General features: G+C 43.3%; 1 protein-coding gene across 1 annotated transcript in view; it reads left to right on the top strand.

The window, feature by feature from the left end:
- Positions 1–27,095, top strand: part of LPP (LIM domain containing preferred translocation partner in lipoma) — a 282,269-nt gene that overhangs the window by 189,601 nt on the left and 65,573 nt on the right. The window contains exon 8 of the mRNA XM_009334106.1: positions 10,720–10,843. Coding sequence (XP_009332381.1) covers positions 10,720–10,843 — 124 coding nt within the window. The remainder of the gene's footprint in view (positions 1–10,719; positions 10,844–27,095) is intronic.

The following is a 27,095-nucleotide window of genomic DNA, read 5'->3' as shown; positions in this document are numbered from 1 at the left end:
TCGTTCCCCGGGCGCTTTCCCTATGTTGCCAGAGCCCTCATTCCAGCTCTGACCTTGACCTCTCTGCTCTTTTCCAAGGGCCATCTCCTGCCCTCTCCACAAGCAGGATGAATAGCATCCGCAACAGCCATGAGTAGCACAGCCAACTCAGATGTTCACTCCTGTTCCAGCAGGTCGCAAGGAGAAGGTTGAGACCTGTTGAATATTGAATAGCCGCAGTGAAACTTCCTGAAGCATTTTTCGATAGCCCATAACCCCTGCTTCTTTGCCTCCCTGCCACGATTTGGCCACCAGGTGGGACGTGCTGGGTCCTCAGCCTGTGGTTCTCTCTGAGGGAAGATCATTCCTCATCTCTTGCTGCCCTTTTCTCAGCTCCCACCTCCCTCTGATTGTGGGAAATTCCTGAGCAGGGACAGTGTTTCAAGGGAGACTTGGAGCTTTTATCTGAGTAATACTTAACTGCCCTAGACTGTATTACAGGAGAATTATGACTTTGTTGAGAAATTTCTCCTGCTGTGAGCCAAATGAGAGATCATTTTCGTAAGTACATTGGGTGAAATAAATGATAATCTAGATGACAGGTGTTTGCCCTGGCCTTTTTCCCCCAAGTGCAGTATAGAATTTGGCACTGCTTTGTTCTGAAAATACTATTTCTGATTATCCTGAGGTAATTGATAGTGAAACATGTACAAGTCTCTTGTAAAGCAGCAATGCTTAGGCTATCAAGATGATGTTCACTGGGGGCTGCAGCCCTTCACTCTCTCCTCCTTCTTTTCTTGTGTATTACTCTCTCTGCTCCTGATGGCACTGTTTAATTTCACCACCTTTTTCCTCACTGCCAGTGCTCAGCATCACAGTAGCACCTGCAAGTACTGCTAATGCCTTGTGGATGTGGGCTGCACCGCGAGCTTGCTGCCAAACACGTTCCCAGACTCTAATGTAGGCAAGTAGCATTAGGTTTGCAAGCAAACTGCCCGCTTTTGGTGGACACCTCCATTTCACAAAAGGTGAGAGGGATCTTTAAGTTTTTAATCACCAGTCATTATGATCAATTCCAGTCTAGTAATTTTGTGACGAGGCCATTGTCCTAGCTTCGGCTGGAGATAACAGAAAGGCCAGGGCTTGCTGGTAGAAGTGGTACATGTGAGCTGCTGTGAGCCTCAACACTGACGGTCCGGGCAATTGCTCCTCATGAATTAAATAACGCATCTTTGCAAATGGTACTTGACATGATGTTAGATGGCTGAGCTGGGATTCAGGTGACCTAGAGATACCTACAGAGGGCTCTTCATGAGGAGAATTAATTGTTTTAAATACAGTAAAGCTTCAGTCTCTTCAAGGTGTATAAACCAATTCAGCAACAAAACAATCCACGTAGATGTTATAAAATATAGAGACACTCTAACTGAGGCAGAACTTAGAGGACAAATTCTGATCTTTACTGCTTACGTATTGTCTTGAGCTGTGTCGGTACCCTTCTAATACTCTTCTCTACAGTCTTTCACCACAAGTCCTTGAGGTGCAAGCTAATGAGCTCTCCCTCTGACTTTAAAGAACAGCAATCTTCTCATTATTATTTGCAAATTTTCTTTTCTCTTGCATCACTAAAAGACGTGTCATTTTGAATATTTTTTTGTCATCCTTGAAGCACGGCTCAGCTGAGGGACAAGCACAGTAGATGGCCTGGGCAGAATGCAGATGTCTGGTCTGTCTGTTAAGTTTCTGCCTCCTTTCCCCTGACTCAGTCACCTGAGAGACTGAAAGTCAAATGAAGGTTCGTACTCAGCGCTTACACTCTCTGACGTGTTCGGCGCTCCCCATCCGCTTTCCAAAGGAACTTGTACTCATTTTGTTAAAAGGGGTTGGGATCCTCCCATAAGCACTTCAAGAAACATGGCCTGTGCAAATCTAAAAGGAAAACAGCAAAGCTCTTAGAGTGAAAGCAGCTACCTATGAGGAAAAGAGAACAGATGATTCTGGGATCAGAACATGAGTAAAATGGAGAAATTTTCCTGTCCTGAGATAAGGAAGAAATTTCTGAGTCCAGAAGGAATGTAATTTGCTTTTGCCACACTATTGTTTTTGCTAATATTATTCTTATCGCTTTTATTTATAAAACAAGACTGCCAAGGGGCATGTTGGGAGACCAGTGTTTGTTTTGAAGATGTTATAATCTTAAAAGACAAAACGTAGGCACATGTGAGTGGAAGGAGGCACAACTTTGGTTACCAAAGATAATTAATAATAGTCAGAATTTGTACTCATTCAGCATCTTTCATTCAAGGATCTCAAAGCATTTTGTAATCAAGAGTTCATTGAGACTCTCAAACTCTCTTGAGACAGCCAAGCATTATGAACACCATTTATAACAGCAGGGTGCAGGATCAGACTGGTTAAGAATATTGCTGAGGATAAAACTCAGGAATCCTGCCCTCCAATTCTATGGATGCTAAACCAAGCACCCGCTCCAGTCTGAGAAGCTTTTTTTACTGTAATTTTTATATATATAATCTTCTAATGTTAAGCAAAATATGTAGTCTTCATTTAAGTCACTGGTGTCCTGGGAAGTGTAGTGGCCCATGTCACAGCTGACTAAAAGTGAGACTACAAGATAGTGGGTTAAACACATTTGGTTAACCATTTGTTTGCTGTTATAGTTTTCACATGAAAAAAGCTTAGATTGAAACCTGTCTTGGTGATGGAAAGTGATGTGATTTTAAGTTTCTTTGTGTATTAAAACAGAAACCAAATTTGCATATTTTAAGTGTCTTTTCTAGCATATTCAGGCATCTGGCAAGAAAGCTATATTTAAACTGTTAATACAGTATGAATGCAAGTTTCACATGCAAAATTAGTACCATTAAAATTGTGAGATTTATTTTTCTTTTGAAACAAGTGATGCCCCAGCACTTCTGTTTTTGTTACCTGATAAGGCACTGCAGCTGGGACAGCCTATTTTTTCAATAGGCGACGAACCTGAACCGCAGGGCAGGTGGTGCTCCTTGCACAAACACCCAGTCCAACCCCCAGCACCGCATGGTGAATGGCGGTGAGCTCCCTCGTCGCTGTGGTCCGCCGGAGAAGGCACTGCACCAGAGGTGTGTGTAAGCCCGTTGTGCAGTGTCATTTTTCATCGTCTGTGAAAATGGTTGAGCTCTGCCTTTGTGAAGTGTTGTGCAAAAGGAAAACTTTAAAAAGAGCAAAGCTCAGTTATTTCCTTGTGTTTTAGGGCTGCTTCTGGAAAGGTAGGTTTTGGAAGGAGAGTACTTTTTTCGGTGGTTTTATTGTGGCAATGAATTGCCTGGGCTAGTTGTGTACTGTCTGAGCAAACACACCTCTTTTCATCAGTCTGAATTTTGGAGCATTCCCGTTTTTACTAGGTGTGCCCCTGTGCTTGTCCTATAAGATAGCAGTGTGGCTTCATTGGTAGGAAGACTGTGAGCCCCACTGTGGAGTGCCACTCACTGTGACCAGTCCCCTACAGCTCTATGTCTTTCAGTAGTGCTACCTTGGATTTATACAAAGGAGCTCTGTACAGGTCTTGAGGCTCATCAACTCCCCAGGCAAGAAGCCCTAGCTGGCACTATGTACCCCAAGATGTATAGCCAAGAATGTAATGACAAGAAGCTAATTCAAACCCACCTACAGCACTTCCCTGTGCAGCTTGGGACTAAGGCTTGGAGACTGTCATCTCCTATGGATGCTTATGGCTCCTACTCTGAAATGCAGATTTTGACCTGGTGATGGTAGTAAATATAATGCTTAATTAATTAATGCTTTGAAGGCAGCCCTGGAAGCCTACAGTGTTATGACATAAAGAGGAGGGGAATTGATAAGCAGCCTATACTGGTGATGATACATGGGAGTAAGAGAGTGCTTGATACTGAGCCCAGGAAGATGTGGCAAGGCAAGGAGCTTAGACCAGAATAAAGCCTTCAATCCTGAAACAAATAGACGAGTATGCATAGGACCTCCTGATGTAATTTTATGAAGCAGACCAAGCTCTTCCAGCCAAAAACATAGGGCTAAAATGATGTAATCTCTTTATCCGTACATTGATATAATGGTGATGCCTCATTCTCCCTCTCAGTAGTACCCTCCAGCTTGTGCCTTGAGTTCCTGGCTTTTTTTAAAAGTGCCTAAAATGTCTGTTACCAAAGTAAGTGGGGTTAATAGGAAAACACAACACAAAACAAAACAGCCCGCTCCCCTTTTCATATGAGATAAGCCTTGACAAGTAAAGTGTATTTGTGTAATGATAGGGCCAAGAGGCCCCAGGCAAGATCAGGCGCTGCTGCACTTGGTTCTGTATATACATTTAAGTACCAATGGAACATTAAAATGTAGTATTTTATAGGTGTTCTTATTTGAAATATAGTTTAAATCTACTGTTTCCTGAGATAACATGTAAAAAATTTATTACTTGGAGATCTGTTTGGCTTGCTTTTTCTAATGAGAAATGGCCGATGTTGCTCCATAAAAATCTAGCTCATCTCCTGTTAACCCTGAATATATAAACAAACTACAGTGTCCGGCAGAAACGACGACTCTCCATAATAGAAGTGGAAGCTGTCATTTAACACAGTCATGCTCAATGCAGGAGCAAGCAGCAGGTAGCGGTGTTTACAGATTATCCAACATTTATAACACCTAGTAAAAATGACCAGCCCTTCCAGATTCAAACATTAGTGAGAACGTGAAGAATAGCAAGAAAAGCTACTTAGTATGTTTGCATATAATAGAATACAAACAATCCAAGGACAAAACAATCATGCGCATTTATTACTGTGCTTGATGATTAATAAAACACTCCGTGTAGTCACATCATAGAAGCTGTGAGAGCTTTGCAGGCACTGATTAATCAAGAGAGTAATATTGTTAAACCCATTTTGCAGAGTAATTAGTGTGCATGTACGGTGATCCTGTTGAATTCAGTATCAATACACAGAGACCCAAGATTTTGTTTTCATGACTACAAGCTAAAACCTGGGCTCCAGAGAGTCGAAACAAGCATCTGTATGAGCAGCCTGATTTTCAGAAGTTCTGGGAACTTCTGAGCTATTTAATGATTTTGCATTCTGGCTCTATTGTCTTCCTTTTAAACTATCAGTCAAGATACCTCCTCTTCTACCTGTCTGGTCTTCTACCTGTCTGCATCCCAGTTTCACAGTGTAAGAAAAAGAGATATTTGGGCAAAATTGCAGGCTATGAAGTTAAAACCGAGAAAAATATTTTTTTAATTATTATTATTATTATTATTATTATTATTGCTCGAATTCTGTGCAACTTACTGTCACAAGAGATTGTTGAAACTAAGAGCTTAGCGGGATTAGAATAGGACTGGGAATATGCACGGATAGCTAAGTGAGGATACAGTTACAATAATGAAGTTTAAAAATAAAGACAAATATCCTCTAGAGCTTTGAAGTAGTTACAAAAGTGTCCTATTTCAAAGCAAGCCAGTGTTTAACAAATGAGGGCTCTGCTGCCGGAACTGCCTGTTCTGGATCGCTGGTTTGCTGTGGGAAGCAGTGGCAGGGCAGGTAGGCAGCGAGGGAACTGGTGGCTTGTCGCTCTCTGGCATGTCCCAGAGGAGACCTCGCTCCTGCCTGCCCAAAGACTTGTGATTTTGGGCTGCTGGTGTGGGCAGGACGTCACTGGCTGTCAGTGGGTACCTCCTTGTGCAGGGCAGCTTCTTCTTCAGATCTCGATGAATTATTCTCCGACCAGAAGTAGACCCAGGAACATGGGTGTCGCAGGGATTCTAGGCAGAATCGTCTTTTCAGGAATCTGTATGTACTCTGGCAGCTGTAACTTTTCACTGGGAAAATAAATCAAGAATTAAAATATTTTTCTTCCAGTGCATCTCCTCTGTAAGAGAGATCAGTTGGCCTTAATTATAAACTGAATTACAGCTGCAGGCAATCTTGATATTTCTTTGGGAGCTCGACTCATGAGAGTTGTGGCACCATGCTGAATTTTTTGGTCTAAAAGTTTGCGATTGTTTTGGACAGTCAATAACTTAAATGAAAAAGTATGGTCTTTGTCAGGCCATTGAATAAAAAATGTGTTGTGATGCTATTTAACTGTTTATTTAACTGATGATTAGTTTTGGTGAGTGAAGTGAAAGGGAAGTGCTAACTTCATGCAGATGAACAAGAAGAAAAAAATGAAAGTAAGTATCGGTGAAAGATGTTTCTGGCTGCCTTTCAATTCCAAACTGGGCTAATTCTACCTTCTGAAAAGAAGATAATTTCCATGTTTCTGTAATTGGGAACACATAATTGAAGTTATTTTCTCTCAGAGAGAAAAAGCTTCTTCTACAACATTTGCAAATGGACAAGAAAAATGACCACATACAGTACACTCTGAATGATGGTGCATTCATCACAGCATCATCTTCAGATGTCTTTGCAGATTTTGCGCTGTGGTTTTTACCCATTCGGGTAAAAATTTATATGTGGATGGGCAAGGTTCATGTTGGTGGCTGCACCTCACTAACTGCAGAGCTCCCTTTTCTGGGCAGCCATTACATCAGAGACAGCTGATTACCAGTGAGGTCTGGAGTAGAAAACATGCGCCAGAGAAGCACTGAAACAAGTATCAACTTTGTGTACCAAAATAATTATGCAGTGATTCCACGCGACTGCTTCTTCTGACCTGGCTTTTTAGGAACTGAACTTTAATGAGGAAGATGAGCCAGATGTTGTTGCAGCGCTTTGAGAGTGGCACAAGTGATTAACTCACTTCCTTTCATTTGTAGCATGAACATATTTTCTGCCACAGGGTTTAACCCTGGGAATGCTGGCATTTTCCTAGATGTCCCATTAACTAAGCATGCAGGACAGTGTTTCTTAATGAATGCATTTGCATCTGCCCACGTGACTGCAATCATCATGCTCTTCCCTGAGGTTGCTTGGTATTTGAAGGCAGTAGCAAGGGTCGGACTCAAGTGCTCCCACTCCCAAAGCATGGTCCCTCCTGCTGGCTTTTTGCTGACTAAGGCTCTTTTCCACGCTCATGGGTCATTTTATCATCCCTGATGTTGCTGGGATTAGCCAGACAGAGTGATGCTCAGAGGATTTGGGAGGCCATGTTGCAGTTCCCCAGCTTTGACCTGTCTGTAGCTCAGAAATATATATTTGTGTGCATCAAGGCATCATGGAGAAAAGAGAATGCATGACGATAACTGTGGTAGATTAGACAGCAAATTGGATTTCTAGACAGCCTTGATCATTGTACAGATCAGGAGAAAATAGAGGAAGTTTAATAACAACAACACAACTCTGTTTTGTAAGGAAAGCCAGAGTTATATTTTTTCCCTGACCTAACAAAGGAGGAGGAAGGAAACCGTTTTGCTGAAACAAGCATTTTAGATTGGACTAAGGATACACTTTTCTCTCTACGTTTGTGTGCGTGCGTGTCCCAGCAAATTCAACAGCATGTTCATATGCATGAAATGCATTTTCCTGGAGGCCCATAGTCAGCATGTGCCATGCGAGGAGGAAAAAGATGTGCCTAGCACTGCTTAAATGTTGGTCAGAAAGGCATAGCATTTTAGTAAAAATAAGTTAAAGCGTCTCATAACATTGTGGTTGGTATTTGTTATTTTTGCTGACATTGGGTACTGGATAAGAAATCTGCCTGGTTTGGAAAAGTGCAATGTAGATAAAATACGAGAGCAGCCTATTTATTGTGTGTATGAGGCAACGTGGCCTCCAAAACCAGAGAAAGTCAGACAGAACTGAAAATCTGCAGATTTTGGTCTTTCATTTTAAATGGCACAGCCCAAGTCCTTACTGAAGCGGGCACAAGCGGGCCCCCGATTGGGAGGTGTCAGAAGCCGGCATGGAAGAGACGGAGAGGCATCATACCCTGCCTGCCCAGAGTGTCCTGCCGAAGCCTGTCTGGCAGTGGCCTGCAGATGCAGTGGCTTTAGGTCAGAGAGTGGCTGGTGCAGGTCTGCAACGCTGAGTCCAGCCCTGGCGGGCTGCGTGCGAGGCTGAAGATGTGGGGCTCCCAACAGCCTGGCCTTAGAGCCCACGTGTGGTGATGGGCAAATCGCTTCAGCTCCATGCATCTCGCTTCCCTTTTCTGTGAACAGACAGCAGCTTGTGCTTTCTGTTTTGGTCCATTTATATTATAGTCCATTTATATTATAAGGCCCGAGGGTAAAAGCAGTGTTTCAGATTATGTGTTGACAGAGCCCAGCAGCAAGGCTGGAGCATGGCGCTTCCACGCGTTCGTGCCGCACCGGTGATTGCTAACGGGGGAAATACAGGGATGGGGGCCATCATCAGCTTTATGATGTACTGTCTTCTCCGTGCAAAGTTTAGGGAAGAAGTCTCATTCGATGGGGTGGCAATGGTCATTCCTTTCTGCATGGAAACTGAAATAGGTACAAGAGATGGAATAATATTTTAAGAGGCTCAGTTGCCAGATTGATTTCTCAAACTAATAAAACCTTGGCTGCACTTGCTGTGTTAAAATACATGTTCAGACGAGATTCATGATCAGCTCTTAGGAACAAGAGAGCAGAGGAAAAAAATAGGTTGTTCCAAGATTAAATGCTTTATATTTGGCACCTTTAATTGGCTTATTAATAAACTTTTTTTTTTAGGGTTATGCTATTTATTTTATTTCTAATGAAATAGTTGTCAACTAGCCTTCTAAAAACAGCCACAAAGCACTGGCCAAGGACGTCTGGGTGTGCTGGGTCAAGTACCTGGCTCTGAAACTCCTAGTCTTATGAGTGGCCTTATCCCCACCAAAATGATATATCCCACAGAGGTGGCACTTATGCGACTTAGAAAGCAAATGCGAGTCCTGTGCACCATACAGGCCTGTCTCCCCATATGAAAAAATAAGTCATGGTAACCCAAACACATCAGCGTGGTTGCATTTGTACAATAGATTGTACTGAGCTGTGTGTAGATGTTCAGGATTTCCAGATGTTCAACAGTTTCCTCGGAACAACTGCTAGACATCCAGAAATCCTGGACAAATCCACAAAATCCATGAATATTGCTCAGAAAAAAAATCCCTGAGCAGAAAAAGAAAACGTCTCTGGGAAAACCTGAATGTATGGTAGGACCAATCTATATTCTCAGTCAGGGAGGCTGAATGTACAGCAAATAGACCTCGCACAGCCCTCCAGGGAAATTCATCCAGCCTGGGGCTTATTCCAGGTGCCCTTTCTTCCAGGGGACCGTGCCACTCATCTCCCTTGTGCTCTGCTGCTGCTCTGTTAGAGAGCGATTGGTGGGCAGGCAGCGGGCGCAACTGCCGTATTGTGTGTGCACGGCAAATCCAGCACTTCCAGGGAGTGCAGTCATGCTGCAGTGCTCATGGGTGCAGCGCCTGTGAGACAGATCAGGTCAACAAGCGAGAGAGGTGATGGTGTACAGCTTAGCATGGGCCCTAGAAAAATAAATATGACAAGGTCAGGAACATGCAAGTGTTTGGTTTCTGGGAGTGGATGATTGAAGTATTATTGCTAAGCACCGTTCTGAGACCTTCTCTACATTGATTGATGTCTCATTTGAAATCTCCTTCTTGCCTGAAAGAAAAAAGCGTGAAAGCATTTAGTTAATTCTCTTTCAGTGCTTTAAAGCTGCTGTTCTCTGTTGAACATGACTGGCTCAGTAAAGATTCATCATGTCAGATGTAGTCTCTCTAAGCCAGATAGAGGTGGCCGGTGTATTGTTTCTCCAGTGATTTTACATTTTCTTCCCATTTAAGTAGGTATGGAGCATGGAAGAATGCTTCCTTGTAGTCTAAGGCTCATAAGTTTCATATCTAAGGTCCAATCCTTGACGAAGGCAGCAATTAATCAATGAAATCACTTGCTTTACTGAAATGCTGCATTTCATAAATAAGTTAGTTTTCGCATGCAGGTCTTTCAAGAAAGCAGTGCACGCAAGGAAAGCTGGTGTCAGCGTTTTTTAATCCTGAAGTGACTAAGTTTCTCATTATGGACACCAAACTTAGCTTCTTCTAAGAAACTTCTAGGCATGAGACTATTTCTGTGCTTCTCAAAATATGCCCGTGCTTCTGCTGTTTTCCAGGGAGAAGACTCACTGAGACAGACTGCAAATACTGCATGCCAGCTGTTAGCATATGAAGGCCAAGAGGTCTCAGCTTCTAAGCACATACTAAAACCTTTGTATCCCTAGTGCTAAAAATCTGTGGACCAACTCCTGCTCTCACTAATGTTAACAGCAGGATTTGTGTCAAAACAAACAGGAAGAGAACATAACTAGAAGCTCGGGATTATCTGTCTTTGTCCATATACTCCACCACTGTAGGAATGATTGTTCTAGCATCTTTTATATTGCGTTGTTAAGTGATGGAAGCTTTTGCCAAATACAAACTGAAATGCTTCCAAAGCCTTTTTCAGTGTTGGAAAATGTTTGTATCAAGTTATCCTTGGAATAATTTTCTCCTTTATTTATTATTATGTGCTATCCAGTAGACACCTAATTATGAGGCACAGAATACTTCTCATTGTAGGAGGATATATAGCACTTCACTGCATGTTTTTAGGAGTCCGTTTTCATTACATTAAATGAGATGTTTACTTGCATGACTCCCTTGGGTTTTAAAAAAAGCAAAAATAAGACAAAAAATGAAGTTCAACACTGAGCAGCCAATAGACCCTCTTACCATGGGTGAATGCTTTTATACCACATCACAGACTGTTTGTCCTTTTTTTTTCAGAGTGGGTATCCAAGCTCTGGACCCACATCAAGCACTCCTGCCTTCAGGCCTGAGGATGAGTTGGAACATCTGACCAAGAAAATGCTGTATGACATGGAGAATCCTCCCTCTGATGACTACTTTGGTGAGCAGTGCCACATCACAAGTGTCCATAGCCCCTTTCCGTGTTTACCAGGTTCAGTAATGGGGAGGCCTGGCAGCTACACTGTTAATGTAGTGATGTTCGTATTGATGGATTTGCTTTCCATGCTTGGGCTGAAAGTGTAATCATCCATAGGAATTCCTCTGTAATTTCAGCATAAATCTCATGCTCACTTGCTGTATGTTTATAGTCTTTCTGGTTATAACATTGAATTTTTCAATGTCTGGTTCATTTTCACACCATCTGTCCCCAGCTTCTAGGCTACCAGGCTGAATTCAGGTGCGGTGTGCTGTCTTGCCCGCCTGCCCCTTCCCTTTTCATTTCAGCTGCAAAAAACCTGGCTGTGTAAGTGTGTTCTGCTCCCAAGGCATGGATTTTCATTTCCTGTATGCTGGCATAGATGACAAGGAAATCCATTTTGAGTCAATCAGGTTGGTTTTACACAGGGACCTGTTAGCCCAGAACTGGGTCCAATAGGTACGAGGAAGACAAATCTGAACTGATTGGCTCATAACCATGTCATGTTCCTTGCCTGGAAAAAGATAAGCAGGTAATTTCCTTTTTAAGTGGTATAGAACAGAATTATCTCAGGCATCTATAGGTGTAATATATATCTTGCCTTTATATAAAACACAGGTGATATGGCGTCTGAACTCTGCATTAAAGTCAAGAGCCTTGGGCACATTTGATGCATCTTGTCTGTATGCTTAGTTTCTTACAGGCTTGGGTGATAGTGTTGTTAGGAAACAACCTGCTGTAGTTTGTAGAGTTAGACTGGTGTAGGCCATTCATTTTGTGTTCTTTAGCTTCCTTTACTTCATCATTTCTTAAAAACTTCATTTAGATTGCCCCCTAGGTCTATTCGCTATAGATTTTATTTGGACCGAAACATTGTAGGGAAGTGATTGTGCCCCTGTACTCAGCACTGGTGAGGCCACACCTCGAATACTGTGTTCAGTTTTGGGCCCCTCACTACAAGAAGGATGTTGAGATGTTGGAACGTGTCCAGAGAAGGGCAACGAGGCTGGTGAGGGGTCTGGAGAACAAGTCTTATGAGGAGCGGCTGAGGGAACGGGGGTTGTTTAGCCTGGAGAAAAGGAGGCTGAGGGGAGACCTCATCGCTCTCTACAACTACCTGACAGGAGGTTGTAGCGAGGTGGGTGTCGGTCTCTTCTCCCAAGTAACTGGCGAAAGGACGAGAGGAAATGGCCTCAAGTTGCGCCAGGGGAGGTTTAGATTGGATGTGAGGAAAAATGTCTTTACTGAAAGAGTGGTGAAACATTGGAAGAGGCTGCCCAGGGAAGTGGTTGAGTCACCATCCCTGGAAGTATTTAAAAGACGGGTAGATGAGGCGCTTAGGGACATGGTTTAGTGGGCATGGTGGTGTTGGGTTGACGGTTGGACTCTATGATCTTGGAGGTCTCTTCCAACCTTAATGATTCTATGATTCTATGATTTCTGGCTTAAAGAAACTTTTGTGGTTTGGTTTAATCAGAAAGCAGGTGGGACTGAGGTTTCACTAATGAACAAGGCTTTTGCAGTGACAAGGATCTGATTACCTGAGCAGGTCAAGACGTTCTCATCAAACAAATGTTGCCCTTGTAGATGGGGTTGATACCAGTCCCCATTCTCCATCAGTACCTTCTACCTTCTATGGTCTCCACCCTCACAGCCAAAATGTCTTCTCTATAAACATTGATAGTCATCAGATCTGAGGTGTGAGCAAGAATGACTAACTGAAGAGAGGATAACCAGAGAGCATTTTCTGTGCTGCTGCATTTGACTTCATATCTGCCCGTATCCATTTGTGTTTACTCTCTGATGTTTTAAAAGCGAAGCACCAAACAAACAAACGTAACGTGTATTTAGCCATTAGCGTGGGCAGGCAAGAGGGAGAAACCTTTCTCCCGCTCCCTTCAGGCAAATGGCTGAAGCCCTGAAGCATGAGATTTGATTACAGTAATTTTCTTAATGCAGAGCTCTGAGTGGCAGGAGCTGGTTGATGGACCAAAGCCCATCCAGTTCTCCTCATAGCCCAAGAAGGTAGGCAGGTGAACAAAGAACTTGGAGATTCACAGGATCCAAGGTCAGAAAGGACCTTGCCATTGTACTGCCTAATGTCCTACTCTCAGTTTCTCCCAGAAACATGATTGAATCATGACTTAAAAAAAAAAAAATCTAATCTTATCTTAAAGACTTCAAGCAATGGTGAGTCAACCACCTACCCTGATAAGCTGTTCTAGTGATTAATTTTCCTCACAGCTCAGAAATTGCTTCCTGAAGTGGAGCTTTAGTTTTGTTTAGCACTTGTATTTATGAAGCTGAAATGCTCGGGTTTTGCAGACTAATACTGTATCGCGAAGATGGCTCTGCTCTGTTTTGAGAGTGTGGTACATCAAAGTTTTTTCATCCAAAAGGGATGCATAGCTCAAAGGGTTGGAACATAAAGTCTCTCAACGTTAGGTCATCAGTTTGGCTTTCAGATGGGAGGTCAGACCAATGCCATGCAAATTTTTTTGACAAGAAAATGGAAAGGAGGCTCCAGAGCGTTCAGAAATTTTGCCAGTGTTGTTTATATAAGTGGTAGCATAATCAAAGATGGAATAATCATGCATGATGCAAGCTGGAAGATGAAAACCAAACACTAACCCTAGTCCTACCTTGGGCAGGTGATGTTTAATTACAAGCTGCACCTGGTTGATCTTCTAATTGCACTGAGTCTATGCCACTGAAGGTCATCTCTGAAGTGTTGTCCACTTGGCATTCTTGATGTGCAGAAGAACTGTATGCTGGGCTGAACTCCTCCTCAGCTCTCTAAGCATGCTGTGCCCTGTGCAGCCATTTGGGAGACACGGTCACAACTAACTATATACCTACCAAGAAAAACATAAAACAAAACCAGCAGTTCTGGAGCACAACTGCTTGTTATGGTTGGATAAAATCAAAGAGGTGGGCTGCCCTCATCCTCCTGAGTTTGTTCCAGCCCGAGCTACTCCCAGAGGAAGATGGTCTCTGGAGTCACAGTGGATGAGGCTTTTTGATACGGCAGTGCAGGCCGGGAGTTTTGTACTAATTCTGGCTATGTCAGAGCTAAATACCCATCTACTTGAGCTGTCAGCCAGTGCCTTTCAGTAACTTCATGCTCATGTGGAAAGAACAAATTAAGTGTGGGAGGAAAAAAAGAGTCTTTCAACTTTGGTTAACTATCTCAACCAATATCTCTGCCTTTGTTCTTTATTTGTTCAGCATGGGAGCGTGGATTGTACAAGATTCATATGGCACATTGATCAAATAATCAGAAAAAGGACAAATGGTCAGAGACATTGACTCTGATTTGCATTAAATACCTTCTGCCTGAGGTCTAAATGCCATGGTAATTGTAGCGTACCAGATAGCTGTCAGCTAATCACTTTTATTAGTTTGAATTTAGAAAACTGGATTTCAGCGTATTAAAAGTTGGTTAAGAGCAGATAGGTTTTGAATTGAGGAATCTAATTAACCTTGCTAGAAAGCTGCAAGGCGTTATATTAAGTCATGAAAATAATTTGTTGGAATAATTACATTTGAACTGTCAGGCTGGAGAAAGGTCATTTTATTTGGCCCATCAGCACTCTGGGATCTTTTCTGTAACCATCTTCCTTCTGCAGTTTCACTTGCCATATCTCTGGTTTTCGATCAAGCCATCTTGATTCTGGAGTCAGCGTGGGCAGAATGGAGCTTCCTGGGGAGGGAAGAGGAGTAGGAGCCACTAAAGTTGTCTCTTTGCCCTGGAAATGCTGGATGGTACTGCTGGCAGACCGGGTGAGCTGAGTTCAGGAGCAGGACAGCCAGCACTTCCATCAGGTGTGTGCTCACTACACCTTTCAGCAGCTTCCCTGGGTGGAAATTACTGAAGGTGGTTTCAGAGTCGGGGGAACTGTTCTGGTCAGTGATCGCTTAGGCGAGCACACACAGCTGGCAGCACGGCATGGTTCACACTGTGTTCCCGGAGAGCCCGGGTGCATGGTGAGAGCCAGAAGCAGCATGCTGGAGACACACTTTGGAGCTGCAAGATCACAGTTTGTAGCTGTTTGTTGCCTAGACTTCCCACAGCAGCACGATCCAATCACTGGGAAATCCTCTAGCTGCCATTGGCAAGGCAGTGCTTAAACATGGAAATATCATCACTAAGCATAATAATTTAAAAAAACACCGAATTTTTAGGAGTTAAACATGCATGCTGGGTGTTCTGCCTAACTTTGTTTTGTTGAAAGGCCACACTACCATACTAAGTCTAAGCACCCCAATCTTCGGTGTATGTCCCCTCCTACCCTCCTGTAGGTTATGAGGTGACTTATGAAGTGCCTTCTCCTGGGAAGTCCTTGGCAGATCAGCAAATTGAAGTCTAAACTACTCTTCCTTCTTTGCTGCTGATTCAGTTGCTGATCTGTGGTAGTTGGCTGTCTTTAATCAAATCCCTTTTTATTAGAAAGGATTCCTGAATGTGTTATGCACTGTGCAGTAGGGATGGTTTCTCTCTGTCACAGCCCTCCCCGTTGATAAATGTGCTGTTGTAGATAGGCATGTCTGATTTGTTGAAAAAAAAAGAATACTTTGTGGAGTGGAAATTGGGTAAGGTTGGGGGAGTGGAAATGAATATTTACAGGAGATTAGGATGAAACGATCAAAATTGTTTGTTGGCCACCATGGGAAATTAAAGCCCTTCATTTTGCATTAAAAAAACCAAAATCCACATACACAAAGATCACAACTGTTCTGGGCCACTGTTTCAAGTCTCATAGAAAGAAATGACTTCTGGCAGCTTATCAGTCTCTATCACCATGCAGACAGTGCTGATTAAGACTGGAAAAGTGCCATCGGGGCCCCTCATCTCCTGTTGCCCTCTGGACTATGTCCCAGCTGAGTCACTCCCCACAGCAGAGGAGTTTCCCTGACTGGTGGGAAGAAACTTCCATTGGTATTTTACCGTAAGCGCTCAAAGCTACCAAAGGAACCACCAGTTTTATGTATTTGATAATGTAGCAGTCTCCTTTTGTAGTTCCAGTGTGCTGTAGGGATGCACATGGGGAGGAGAGAGGTACTAAGATGGTCCTGTTGAAAATACTCAGTTTGTGCAATAAAGGGACCTTGATTTGTCTCAGAGCTGATAATTCAGGAAATGTAGTTTTCTTCTGTGTATTTGCTGTATGCCCTGACTTTGACAAGGGGAGAGTTGGTGCAGAGTTAGGCTGAGGAGCAAAGCCAACAAGCAGGATGCTTGACTTCCTTTTCTGCTTCTCATCCTGACCTGTGGCAGATCATTTTACCTTTCCAAACTCCCTTTTTTCCCCTTTCACCCTATTTGCAGAGCACTTAAATCTGCGTAGTCCTTCAGACAGGAGCTGATTAACAGCAGTTGTATGAGCACCCCCCATGGAGAAGTCTTCATCTCCAATGGTTCTTTGAGATGCTGTGTCACAGTTAAGACTAAAGAATGATAAGTGGCACCAGTATTGAATCTGTCAAGGCTCTGTCAACCTTTCCACTCACTGGCTTTGTGTCTCTATTAGTCTTCCATTCATAAGCTAAAAATCCTTCACTAGGACCAGAGACCTGGAGTCCGAATGGTGTCAAAGGTGTTCCCTAATTTTATTTCTTGAGAGGCAGGACATGGGTTAGCAGGTAGCAGTCCAAGTAAGATATGGGAGAGAGTGTGGTAGAGTCATAGAAGCTTCAGATGAGGAGGCACACTAGGTTGTCCAGGTACGGCTTCCTTCAGTTCATGGGGTCTTTGTTTCCTTTGACATGTATTTGTGCACTGAATAGTTCTGATGTCTCTAAATTGAACACGTTCTGCATTGCATTTCAGTTTTCGTCAGGCATTTCCATAGCCTCCAAGAGGCTCAGGTAGCCTCTTAGGTTCATCTGAATTGCCACCAGAAAAAGCAAATGAAAGTTGTCATATTGTGCCTGTATTCCTAGGTCTCTTCTGAAAAGGTTATCATTAAAAGATGCAGCTTATTATTACAAGAGCATAATTACATCGTAATTTTGCCATGTAATGTGATGTGTCATCATGCCTTTTGTTTAAAAGCAGGGTTTCTGGTGCAAGATAGCATACGTCCTCATCTGAACAACATCTGGGTCAGAAAATAGTAGGTTAGATTTTCAACAACTGATGAGCCGACAGTCATTTTCTGTTATGTAACCGCTCACAAAAGCAGGAAGAACAGACATATAATGGGGACCCTTTTCTCCATTGTAGCTCAAGTTTTTATTTTTTATGTTCAAGCCATATTCCAGCATTTGCGCACAGGCTACAAAGGCTGGGAGCAGCCTGCACTCAGGGAGGTCATAGTGCGTACCGTCAACATCCAGATGCCCTCTTGTGGCCTGCCGCAAGGGGAGTCACCCTCCCTCTGCTCCCCAGGGGCTTTAATTACCCTCGTAAATGGCTTTCAGAGCCTGTTTTTTCAGTCTCACTTCTGTCAATGCTTGCCACCCCTGTCTAGCTTTCTTTCAGGGAGTCCTGTGACTGCCAGCATCCTTGCACAGCAAGTGCAGGTAGAGTTTGGAGAGCAAATTTATAAGGATAGTCTCAAGGCAACCTACAGGGTGAATTTTGACCCACAGTTCCAAAGTGGGAAGAGAAAAAGAGAAGGCCGGTGAGTGGTTGGAGAGCAAAATATACCATGTCTACATGCATTTGTCTCCAGCCATGAGAAAGGCAAGAGAAAACAGGGACGGAGAGGCTGTGAGCTGGTTTAAGTTGCTTTTCAGCATTTGAAGGACTGTGTAAATGGATGCAAAAGTTTGATGCTTCCTGCTATTGATGCGATCCACATTCTACTCTGCAGTAACTGTGGGAAAAATGTTTTGTGAAGCTAAGCACCTAGATCTTTTTATGCCAGGGATCTTAGTCTTGCAAAGTCTTGAGTGCACATCTCTTAATGAAGATCAAGCAGATGTAGCAGTCAGGAATGAGGGAAGGTTGCACTCCTGTAAGCCCTTGAGCACCTGGTACCCACATGTGCCAGGAGGCACGTTCCCTTTTTCCTCCTCTTATTCACACAAGAGTGGACGAGACTTTGCATCATGAGTGTTTCTGAAGCACAGTCTCTTTGGAGACCAGCACTGCTTCACAGATGTGATCTAAATCTTGCATCAAAACCAAAATTAGCCTTTGTTACTGTAGGTGATAAAATGCCAGCTGGAACAGGTAGCAAGCAGCATGACTTCCTTGGTGTTTTTAAGTCCCTGATTTAGCTTGAATTGCTGGCAGTCAACCTAGACATATTTTTACTTTTAAACAGAACTGATTCTCCGTTGATGAATGGAGAATAAGTGCAGAGTACCAAGCTAGCATTTTAGCAAAGGGATTTCCGTGATCACCTGTGTGCTGTGAAAGAAAGGTGGGTTTCAGACCATGAGTGGAATTAGGTTTGTCCCAACAGTCAGTAAATGAAAGCTGACAATTTCCTGCTGTCTTCTAAGAGGAGTGAAATGTGATAATGAAATATCAGGGATGTGTCTTTCTAAAGTACAGCAGTATTCTACAGGATTCTTCAGTATGTTTAAAAATGAACATATCCATGGAAAAAAATTAATCCATGAGGGTGGTAGATATTTCTTATGTTGTGATAGGGCCCTTAGTGTGCTAGGAGCTGTAGAAATGGATAGCAAAGCTCAGCCTCCTTCTGAAAAGACTTTGGACAATGATGAGGCTACTAGCCAAACTGTCAAAAATTAATAGTCCTACATGAAAACAAAGTAAATCTTTCTACCTTTATTTGAGAAGTAGTTCAAAGAGAATCCAGCTTGTTCTTGATAAACTTACGTGGCCAAAGTAAACTCTCTATGGACTGAATTGGCTGAAGGATTGATAATGAGCCAAATCTTTGGCTGCAGGTCATTAGTCCGTAGCTAACTCAGGTCATTAAGAAGCGAAAGTGTGACCTACCTCATGGCTGTTTCATGCCCCACATGAAATGAGTTGGCTGGTCTCAGGGGGGTTCTCTGTGGGTACGTCATCACCTCACTAAAAACCATAAATTGTGGCACCCGGAGGACCCCTGGTTGGGAATCTCCTCGAGGAGGCCAGGAGGTGGAGGCAGACTGTTAGTCTAGGCGCATGTGGGATGGAGAAGGTTTGTTCTCCCTCTCCTCCTGTTAGATCTGTTTTATGGAGACGAGTGAAACCAGGAGTTTCCATCCAGGATTTCATAAGCACTAAATTCTCACGCACAGGTATTTTCAGAGGGGGTGTATGTATGTATGTCTATGAATGAGTGAGAATGCTTTTCTGGATTATAGTTTTATAGAAACATTTTTCACTTCAGATAGAGCTTTGGAGTGTTTTAAGCCTCAAGACATTCTTTTTTTGGTCATAACTTATGGCTAAGTTGTGGAGAGAGATACAGGCGGTCAGTTTTGGAGCTGGAGTTAGAAACCACACTTCCAGCTGTGCAGTCCTGGACAAATCTTTGTCCTAGTAAAATGAAAACAGTTTAATTTCTCTTTGTTTTGAGTTAGTTATGCACATGACCTGGCATAAATGAACCCTATTTTTGCTTTTTTAAAACTGAAAACAGCTCACCTATTGTTTGAAGCTGGTTGCACTAAATTTGCAGTTGCTTCCGTGTTATTTTATGGCTCATATGTACTGCAGTAACATCTAAGGCCTGCTAGCAAGACTGTGGTCACGCTGCACTATGTGCAAATTAAACATGAAGTAGGAAACAGTGTGCATCCCTCAGAACTCCCAAACTGAAAATACAGCAAGGACCAGGAAATTATTATTGTCCTTCATTTACAAACGAGGGGCTGACTGGCAGCGTTTAGATGACTCACCCAGTCATGCAGAGAACCAGTAGCAAAGTGGGAATTGAGCCTAGAATTCCTTCGAGTCCCGTGCCTTACCCACAGGTGTGGCCACACTCTTTATTTTATGTGAAAATCAACAAAACGGACTCGTGAGCCTTGTCTGATGAGAAATCACAACCGGTCTGAAGGCTCTTCCCAGCATTTGGATCACAAGCCCTATTTTCCAGGGCTAACAACATGGCTGTGAAAATAAGAAAGGGGGAAAAAAGCGCTCCAGGATCACACTTGGTAATTGTAACTGCTGTTAATATAATGTACTCACTAATGCTATCACACTTCAGCATTTAGATAGTTCAAGGCTATTAGGAAAATCGATAATTCACCGTAGTAATCTGTTACTTTCCAGTCTAGCAATCACCGTTCCACGGGGGGGGCACGGTGTGGCATTTGTTTTTTCTTCTTCTGGTAGCATTTGTCTCATGCTGTCTTTTTTGATATGGTGGTTTGTCTCTTGCCAGTAACTTTTGGGGGTATTTTGAGTGTCATTTGAAGTTTAGTTGGGGGGAAAGGCCAGATTTTATCTGAGAGTGAAATGTGGTAAAAAAAGAATTAAACGGGGCTGTCTCATTTGCTGAGTGTTCTCCTCCAGCCTGTTCCCTTCTGATGGAAACACGTCAAACCTGTTTGGTTTTTTCTTTTCTTTTCTTTATTTTTTTTAAGGAATCGCTTTGACTCAGATTGTGTGAGATGAATCATAACCCACTTTCTCATCTGAGATGTGCAAAAAAAAAAAAAATTCCAGCTCTGCTGTCAATGTCAGCATAATCAATATAGAGTGTTTCTCGGTGGTGCAAAGAGGTAGGGGAGGATTAAAAGAATGAAAAGAATCAAAAGTAGCCAAACTTTCCTGCTGCTTTTAGTGAGCTGCGCTGTTTTCATGTCTGCAAATGCACCTTGCTGTTCATCATGTCATCTTGGACATGAACACAGTTTTCACATCTCTGGCTACAACCCAAGGTCACAACCGGTGCTCAAAAGTCAGGAGGCTGTCATCCCAAACTGGCAGGCAGATCGCGAGAAGCCATCCCTGGCAGACATTTGGGATGCTACCAGCAGCTGAGAGTAAACCTGTTTCGATTTGTGAAACTTGCTGTTAAGATGTCACCTGCCTGGACTGTGCCAGCGCAGATTTTGTCAGCTGATTAGGAGAGTGTGGCAAAGCACCGTCCCTGTCCCGTGGCCCTGCCTGAGCCAGCCCCGTTGAGGGAAATGGAAAACTTCAATAGCAATAGGATCGCTGTGGGTGCAAACCGGAGATGGGAGACCGCATCTGATACCTCATCACCAGCTTTCATTTATGAACTTGCTCATTTGCATTTAGTTTTCCTTTTTTTTCTTGTGTGTCTGCCAAGGCATACAGAGAGATGTAGAAAAAGTTACCTCTGGTACTGTGAGCTAAGAGTGAGAACTTAACCCCTGAAAAACTATGTTCACAGCACCAGGGTCAAAAGGGGACAGCACAGGTAGGTGTATGAGTTTTAACAGTTGATGAAATTAATCTCCGCATTGAGCACAGTGGTTCATTAAAACACTGAGGCAATGACACCTTTGTAGAGAGTTTAGAGGTGTGGGTGCAACCGTCTTCCAAAGCATAAGAGACTGTCCACAGCCAGCTAAAGACACGCACTTGGACTTGGGATGTGAATGATTTTCTCTCGTAGGTCCTTCCAAATTACTGTCCCAGCCACACTAAACTATTTGTTTAAAGTTGTGAATCAGGCTGTATTCAGTTAGCAGCAGTGTTCAGCTTTAATATACAATTTCCTCAACAAATTCTGGTTCCAGACAATATCTTGAGAGGTTAATAACTTACTATCTACTAAGCGCGTGTTCTGATTCTGTCTGTGCTGTCACGGGCAGACCGGGCAGAGTTTTTAGGGGGGTTTTGGTTGGGTTTGTTGTTATTTAAAATTACACTCTGAAAAAACCCAGCTTTTAAAATGCCACTATTTCCTCATTATCTGCTTGCCCTGAAAGGCAAGTGAATTCAGCTGCTGACTTCCAAAAAGCCTGCAGAAAGCCTGAAGTCTTTCACCTTGAGTTTTCTCTTGTGTTGGTGAATGGATGGGACATGACAATGCCGACTTTCCACCTCTTTTTAATGCAGGGATTATTTGTGATCACATGAGCTAAGGAATTGTGTCTGCCTGAGCTTTCCTGAAGGGAGACATTTGGAAGGGATACTAATGTGGGTCATTTATGCTCTGCAGAAGACTATCATGTGCAGTCAGCTTTTCTGGACAAGGAAGTCCTAGCGATCGTCATTGCCAGCATGGAGCTAATTCTGGTCATGTGTTCTCGTTGTCATCTCCATAAGCTGGGCAGCTGCTTCTCATTTCTGTCCCATGGCTGAAATTACTGAGAATCCTAAAATGCATTTATAAACGTGTGTGTGCATATGTATATAGTGCAGGATGCTGCATCGACCCTGGATCTAATGGCATTCCCTTCTTCCCCATTCTCCATCTCAACATCTCGCATCAACTGATCCAGCTTTCAATGCCTACATGGTCTTGCGAAGGGTGACTATCTCCAGTGTTGGCAAATCCAATGTGTGTGTTTAGAGGAGGGAAGAAGGCGTGGAGGGAGGACAGGACTGGAGAGGGTATGGCTCCACTAAGAGTGGATGTTTGAGTGGGACATTTTTAAGTATTCCATCATTTATCTGTATCTGTCTAAAAACATTGGCTTCTTCTAAAGATAAAATGGCAAAGCACAGGCTTCAGCGTGCCATGCTTGTATAATTCTCTTAGGCCACTACTGATGCTGAAACAACCACAACCTCCTATTCTATGTATACTCTATTTCCATGTAGGCAACAAGAAGAGGAGGGGAGTGAAAAAGGGAGGTTGCTTATGGTCAGAATTATTTCCACTGTTTTTTCATGGGCATAATTCAAAAGGTGAAGAAAGTGGAGCATGTGCACTGCAGATGTGCACAGCTGGTGCCTTGCCATCTCTATGGCATCCCTCCTTCAGAAGGGTAGCTGAGGAGAGTCAGAAGGGCTGTGTCAGTTATATAGCCAGCTACTAGTGAAAGCTTGTCATTTAAACTCTTTCAGTCTCTTTCTGCACTGCTGTCTCTATACCGAGTGAGGAATGGAAACTGCTCTGTTTGCTCACGCAGGGGAGAGACACATACTTTCAAATCTAGAGGGCTTAGGTGAAAAACTGTGCAGATAACACAAGTTTCAGGAGCCTCAGCAGGAGGGTCAGAGACGAGCATCTGAGAAGAGGCCACCCCTAAGCTTAGGGCAGAGGGACATTGCTGTTCTGGGGTTGCAGATCTGTGTCCTGAGCTGGCCCTGGTCATGCCATGTTCATGAGTAAGGGGATTTGTTCGTAAGGCCCATTGATCTAAGTGAGACTTGGTCTTTTAAACAAAAACAGTACTTCATAGAAAGCCAATTAGTCTTGGGATCTTGGTGTTTTTTCTGTTTTTTCTTTGCTCTGATTATAGCAGGGCATTGAGTGAGGAGCCATAACTAAGCTGTTTCAGGTCTGCCAGCCTCGGCTTTCTTGTGTTTTGTACAATTGCAAGGTGTTCACACACAGTCTCACTGCCTATTGCTCTTTGCAGAACAACTTTCATTTAGGATGGAAGAGAAGGCGGCTGACCTGTGGCCTTGAGTCTCTTGTAAATGGCCAAAGTCCTGATACTATGAATAACAGCTGTTAGGCAGCAAGTAGGAATGGTGTGCATCCAGCAAATGTCTGGAAAGACAAGAGCTGTTCTGGCCTAGGAAAATTGCAGCTGTTCGGAAGAACAAGTAACATTTTACAGGATGATGTTTCAGAGCATGGTCTAATCGTGACGCATAGTGGGTCACATCTCAATAGGTGTGTGTTGACTAGAAGATGCTTGAACTGACATCAGCTTGGCTTAGAGGTCTGGCTGAATGAATATAGCCTAAGCTCTCAGGAGATCAGTGTGTGCAGTGGCTTCACGGTTGTGCTCTGGGGACAGGGGAGAACAAAGCAATATGCAGCGGAAATAACACTATAAAATGAGATATTCATATTGTTTCCCCTGGGCAAGTGTTTTACTAATTTTGTGTCCCTCTTAGCTAGGAATATCCTATGGTGACCCTTAGTACCTTAGACAGGGCTTATCTGCGGGAAAAGGAGTTCATAAGTCTTTAGTCTGTGGTTTCCAAAATGCCACTCTCTCTTTCTTGTAACGGAGAGGTTGCTTTGACTTTCTTGTGAAGCAGTACTGGAATTCAGACTTTTTCCAGATGTTCTAATGTTTGGACATGAATCTGAGGCTTAACTCAAATGCTTCTGGAGTCATCTGGTGTAGAACATGGGCTGGAGACTTCCCAGGAGCTACATAATGCATGTTATTTCACAGATCCTCATCTGTGCAGAGGCTGCAAAGGGGATGCTTAGAGCAGTGCAAAACAATGAAAGATACTTCCAAAATGTTTGAAGTCTCAAACATTTGCATTGGGTCTCACGTTGCTGTAGTTCTCTGTTTTGGATGCCTGCTTTTGCAAGTCGTAGCCTTTCACTGGGACGAAAATCTCCCACATGGTTTCCTATGCTGGGGTGTGAATAATAGCTTCCCCGATCTACCCATCACACCTGACTTTGTTAACATAACAAAGTTGCATCATTTTAGGTGCAAATGGAAACCAACTGACTTAAACCAGCGTTGGCTTTCTGGGATTGGTCATAGAAATTCAAAAGTACCTGAAGTTGACTAAGTTTACACCAGTTAAAATCAGCTTGGGATAAACTGAAATGAGTGTCTCTACACGTACCTCAGATCTAAATTTGGAGGTCTAGTGGATTTCAAATGATTCTGTTACCGCATGTAAGCAAGTTCATCAGTTTTCCCTACTGTCATACCAAAGTGCTTAATGATGATTAAATACACTTACCGTCTTCGCAGTGAAGAAGACATTCCCATGTACGTAGGAAACCAGTAAAGAGCGTCCTGAAAGTTCAGAGCACAACGATATACGGAGATTACCATCACTGGTTCAGGATGTTCAGAAAGTTTTTGAACACCAAGTTCTTGGCAAACGCTTATAATCCCCGCTGACGATAGCCTTTTCTAATGCCCGCTCAAGGACATTGGACTGGCAGGACTCGTCATGACCTCTGGATATCGGATCGGTCCTTTCTGATTGGTTCAGCCCTGTCACAAGGGGGAAAGCTTTTGGGGTTTCAGTTTCCATCGGCACAAAATTCTCAGGTCAAGAATTGTGTGAATAACTCAGGAGACAGGGATTGGTGCCCTTCGTGCGGAAGCCAATTTAGAAAGAACCTTCCATCTTAGAAATGTGATGAGTAATACTTCGAGTGCGCCTTTGTAGATGCTGATGAACATCAGCGCCTCCTCATGGAGGACTTCAGGTGAAATGTCAGGACAATCTGTATCATGATAATTATGGATCAGAACCCACATTTCCCATGTCTCCTACTGTTAGTCAACAGGCCCTAGAGTCTAAACCACCACCTCAGAGCAGTCTTAGGGCAACTGAAGAGCTTGGCTTTATGTTGTGAGGTTTTTTTTAACTTCGTATTATTTTTTAAGCCTTGCTAATTATGAATCAAAAGCTGTAGGACGTGTGAGAGTGACACATGCAATTGTGCAGATGGGTTTTCCACATACTTTCTTTAAATAAAATAATATTTTTTATAAATATGTATCTCATTTTACACTAATTCATTTCTAGCGGAGGCCAAACAAGAAAACTTTTTTCTCCTTTTCCATCAAGCTCTGAGAATGTGATGATCGGGTGAGAATAATGATCTATGGATACTTGATATCGTACTGCTCCATCATGGACTCCAGATATACAGCATGTGCCACAGGGTGGTCATTTTGAAAATAGTTTATTATTATTAGTCCTCAGTATTACTTTCCATCTACCTCAGCCAGTAAAAGCAGGTCCCATGACCCAAAGGATGAGCAGAATTGTAATTATTGCATAATTACATAAGTATAATTAATATGGTGTCACCAACATCAAATGTTATTTTAAAAGGACTTCTGCTCTCACTACCAATGTCACATTTTAAGGTTATGACATGTCTGGTCATCCTGAGTGGAAACAAATGTTGCACGTCCCCTCCAGAATGGGAGTGCCTCTCCATCCCAGGTTGTAAAGCTCCTGTTACTTGTCCAAGAGAGTAAACAAATATTGGACCTTGCACCTGGTTGGAAAAGCCCCAGATTTTGGGGCAAAGAAGGAAACCTCTGTCCAGTAGGTTGCTTTAATGAGAAAAAACAGAGTTAGTTGATTCCAGCTGCTGAGACATTTGGAGTGATGGAATTCAGTGCAAGGGACGGTGGATGGTCGGCATACAGGTGAGGCAGTTTCCAGCGCCTGATGAATGTGATTTATGGCAGGGCTGCTGTCAACACGCAGACAGCGCATGTTTCAAAACAGCAAGGAAGCTTTGGGCTGGTGCCGGATTGTGAAAGGCGGGGTTTTCAAAAGACCTTAAATAAATGAGGTGCTGGTTGAAATTTGGTGGGACATCTTCTTCTAATGCAGTCAGACACCTTTGAAAACCCCAGGCCTCAAAGCTGTTGGGGATATGAAAGCTGCCATTTGTTCAGGACTCTACTCTTTGTGGGATCCAGCCTTTCTCCACCTTTTTTTTTTCTTTTTTTCACTTTTGGCAGGGGGAAGACAGGTTCCCTCCCTGTTTCTTGTTTTTTGTCAGACGTTTTTCCCCAGGCAGGCATGCAGGAGGCGTGCCAGGTCAGTAGGCCAGAGCCATTGGCATGGGAAGCATCTCTGACTCAAAACTTCACCATTACTCAGGCGTTTTCACCTTCTCCGCTGAACAGAGCCTTTGGTAAAAATCACTTCGTGCCACCACCCTCCCAGTGATGCAGCGAGGGAGAGACGAGCTGCCGAATACCAGCTGGAGCACAGCCAGGCTATGGAGGAATGAATTGAGTCATTCATGCCCAGCAACGGATGTGATTTTTGGCTGGGCTTGAGTCTGGTGAACATACTGATGGCGCCTGTCCTGGGCTTATGAAATGGGTTGGCTGGGCTGGGGGACAGAAGTGGTTTGAAGTGCCCTTGCGCAACATGGAAGCAGTTGGAGGTGAAAGTCTTTGGGAAACGGGACATTGTTTGCTCTGTCTTTGTTCAGCACCTAACACCGCAGGGTCTCGACCCATCGCTTGGGCTCCTTGGGGCTGCTTTCATGCTGAAAGTGGCAAACCTAAATGTAGTCCTTTGAGAACACAATAAAAGACAACTAATTTTTTGACCTAGACGTAAAGGCTGCTATCTATATTAATGTGAGTCTTAGCTGGTCCCTTCTGACTGCTCCCTCGGTTCAGCTCTTAAGAAAGCAAGTGCTAAGGAGAATTTGATCTACGTTTAAGGCATGCTTGC

This window comes from Pygoscelis adeliae, unplaced genomic scaffold (assembly GCF_000699105.1).
Source record: "Pygoscelis adeliae isolate BGI_AS28 unplaced genomic scaffold, ASM69910v1 Scaffold161, whole genome shotgun sequence".
Lineage (NCBI taxonomy): Eukaryota > Metazoa > Chordata > Aves > Sphenisciformes > Spheniscidae > Pygoscelis > Pygoscelis adeliae.
Note: the sequence above shows the minus strand (reverse complement) of the source record. Positions and strands in the feature narration are given on the sequence as shown.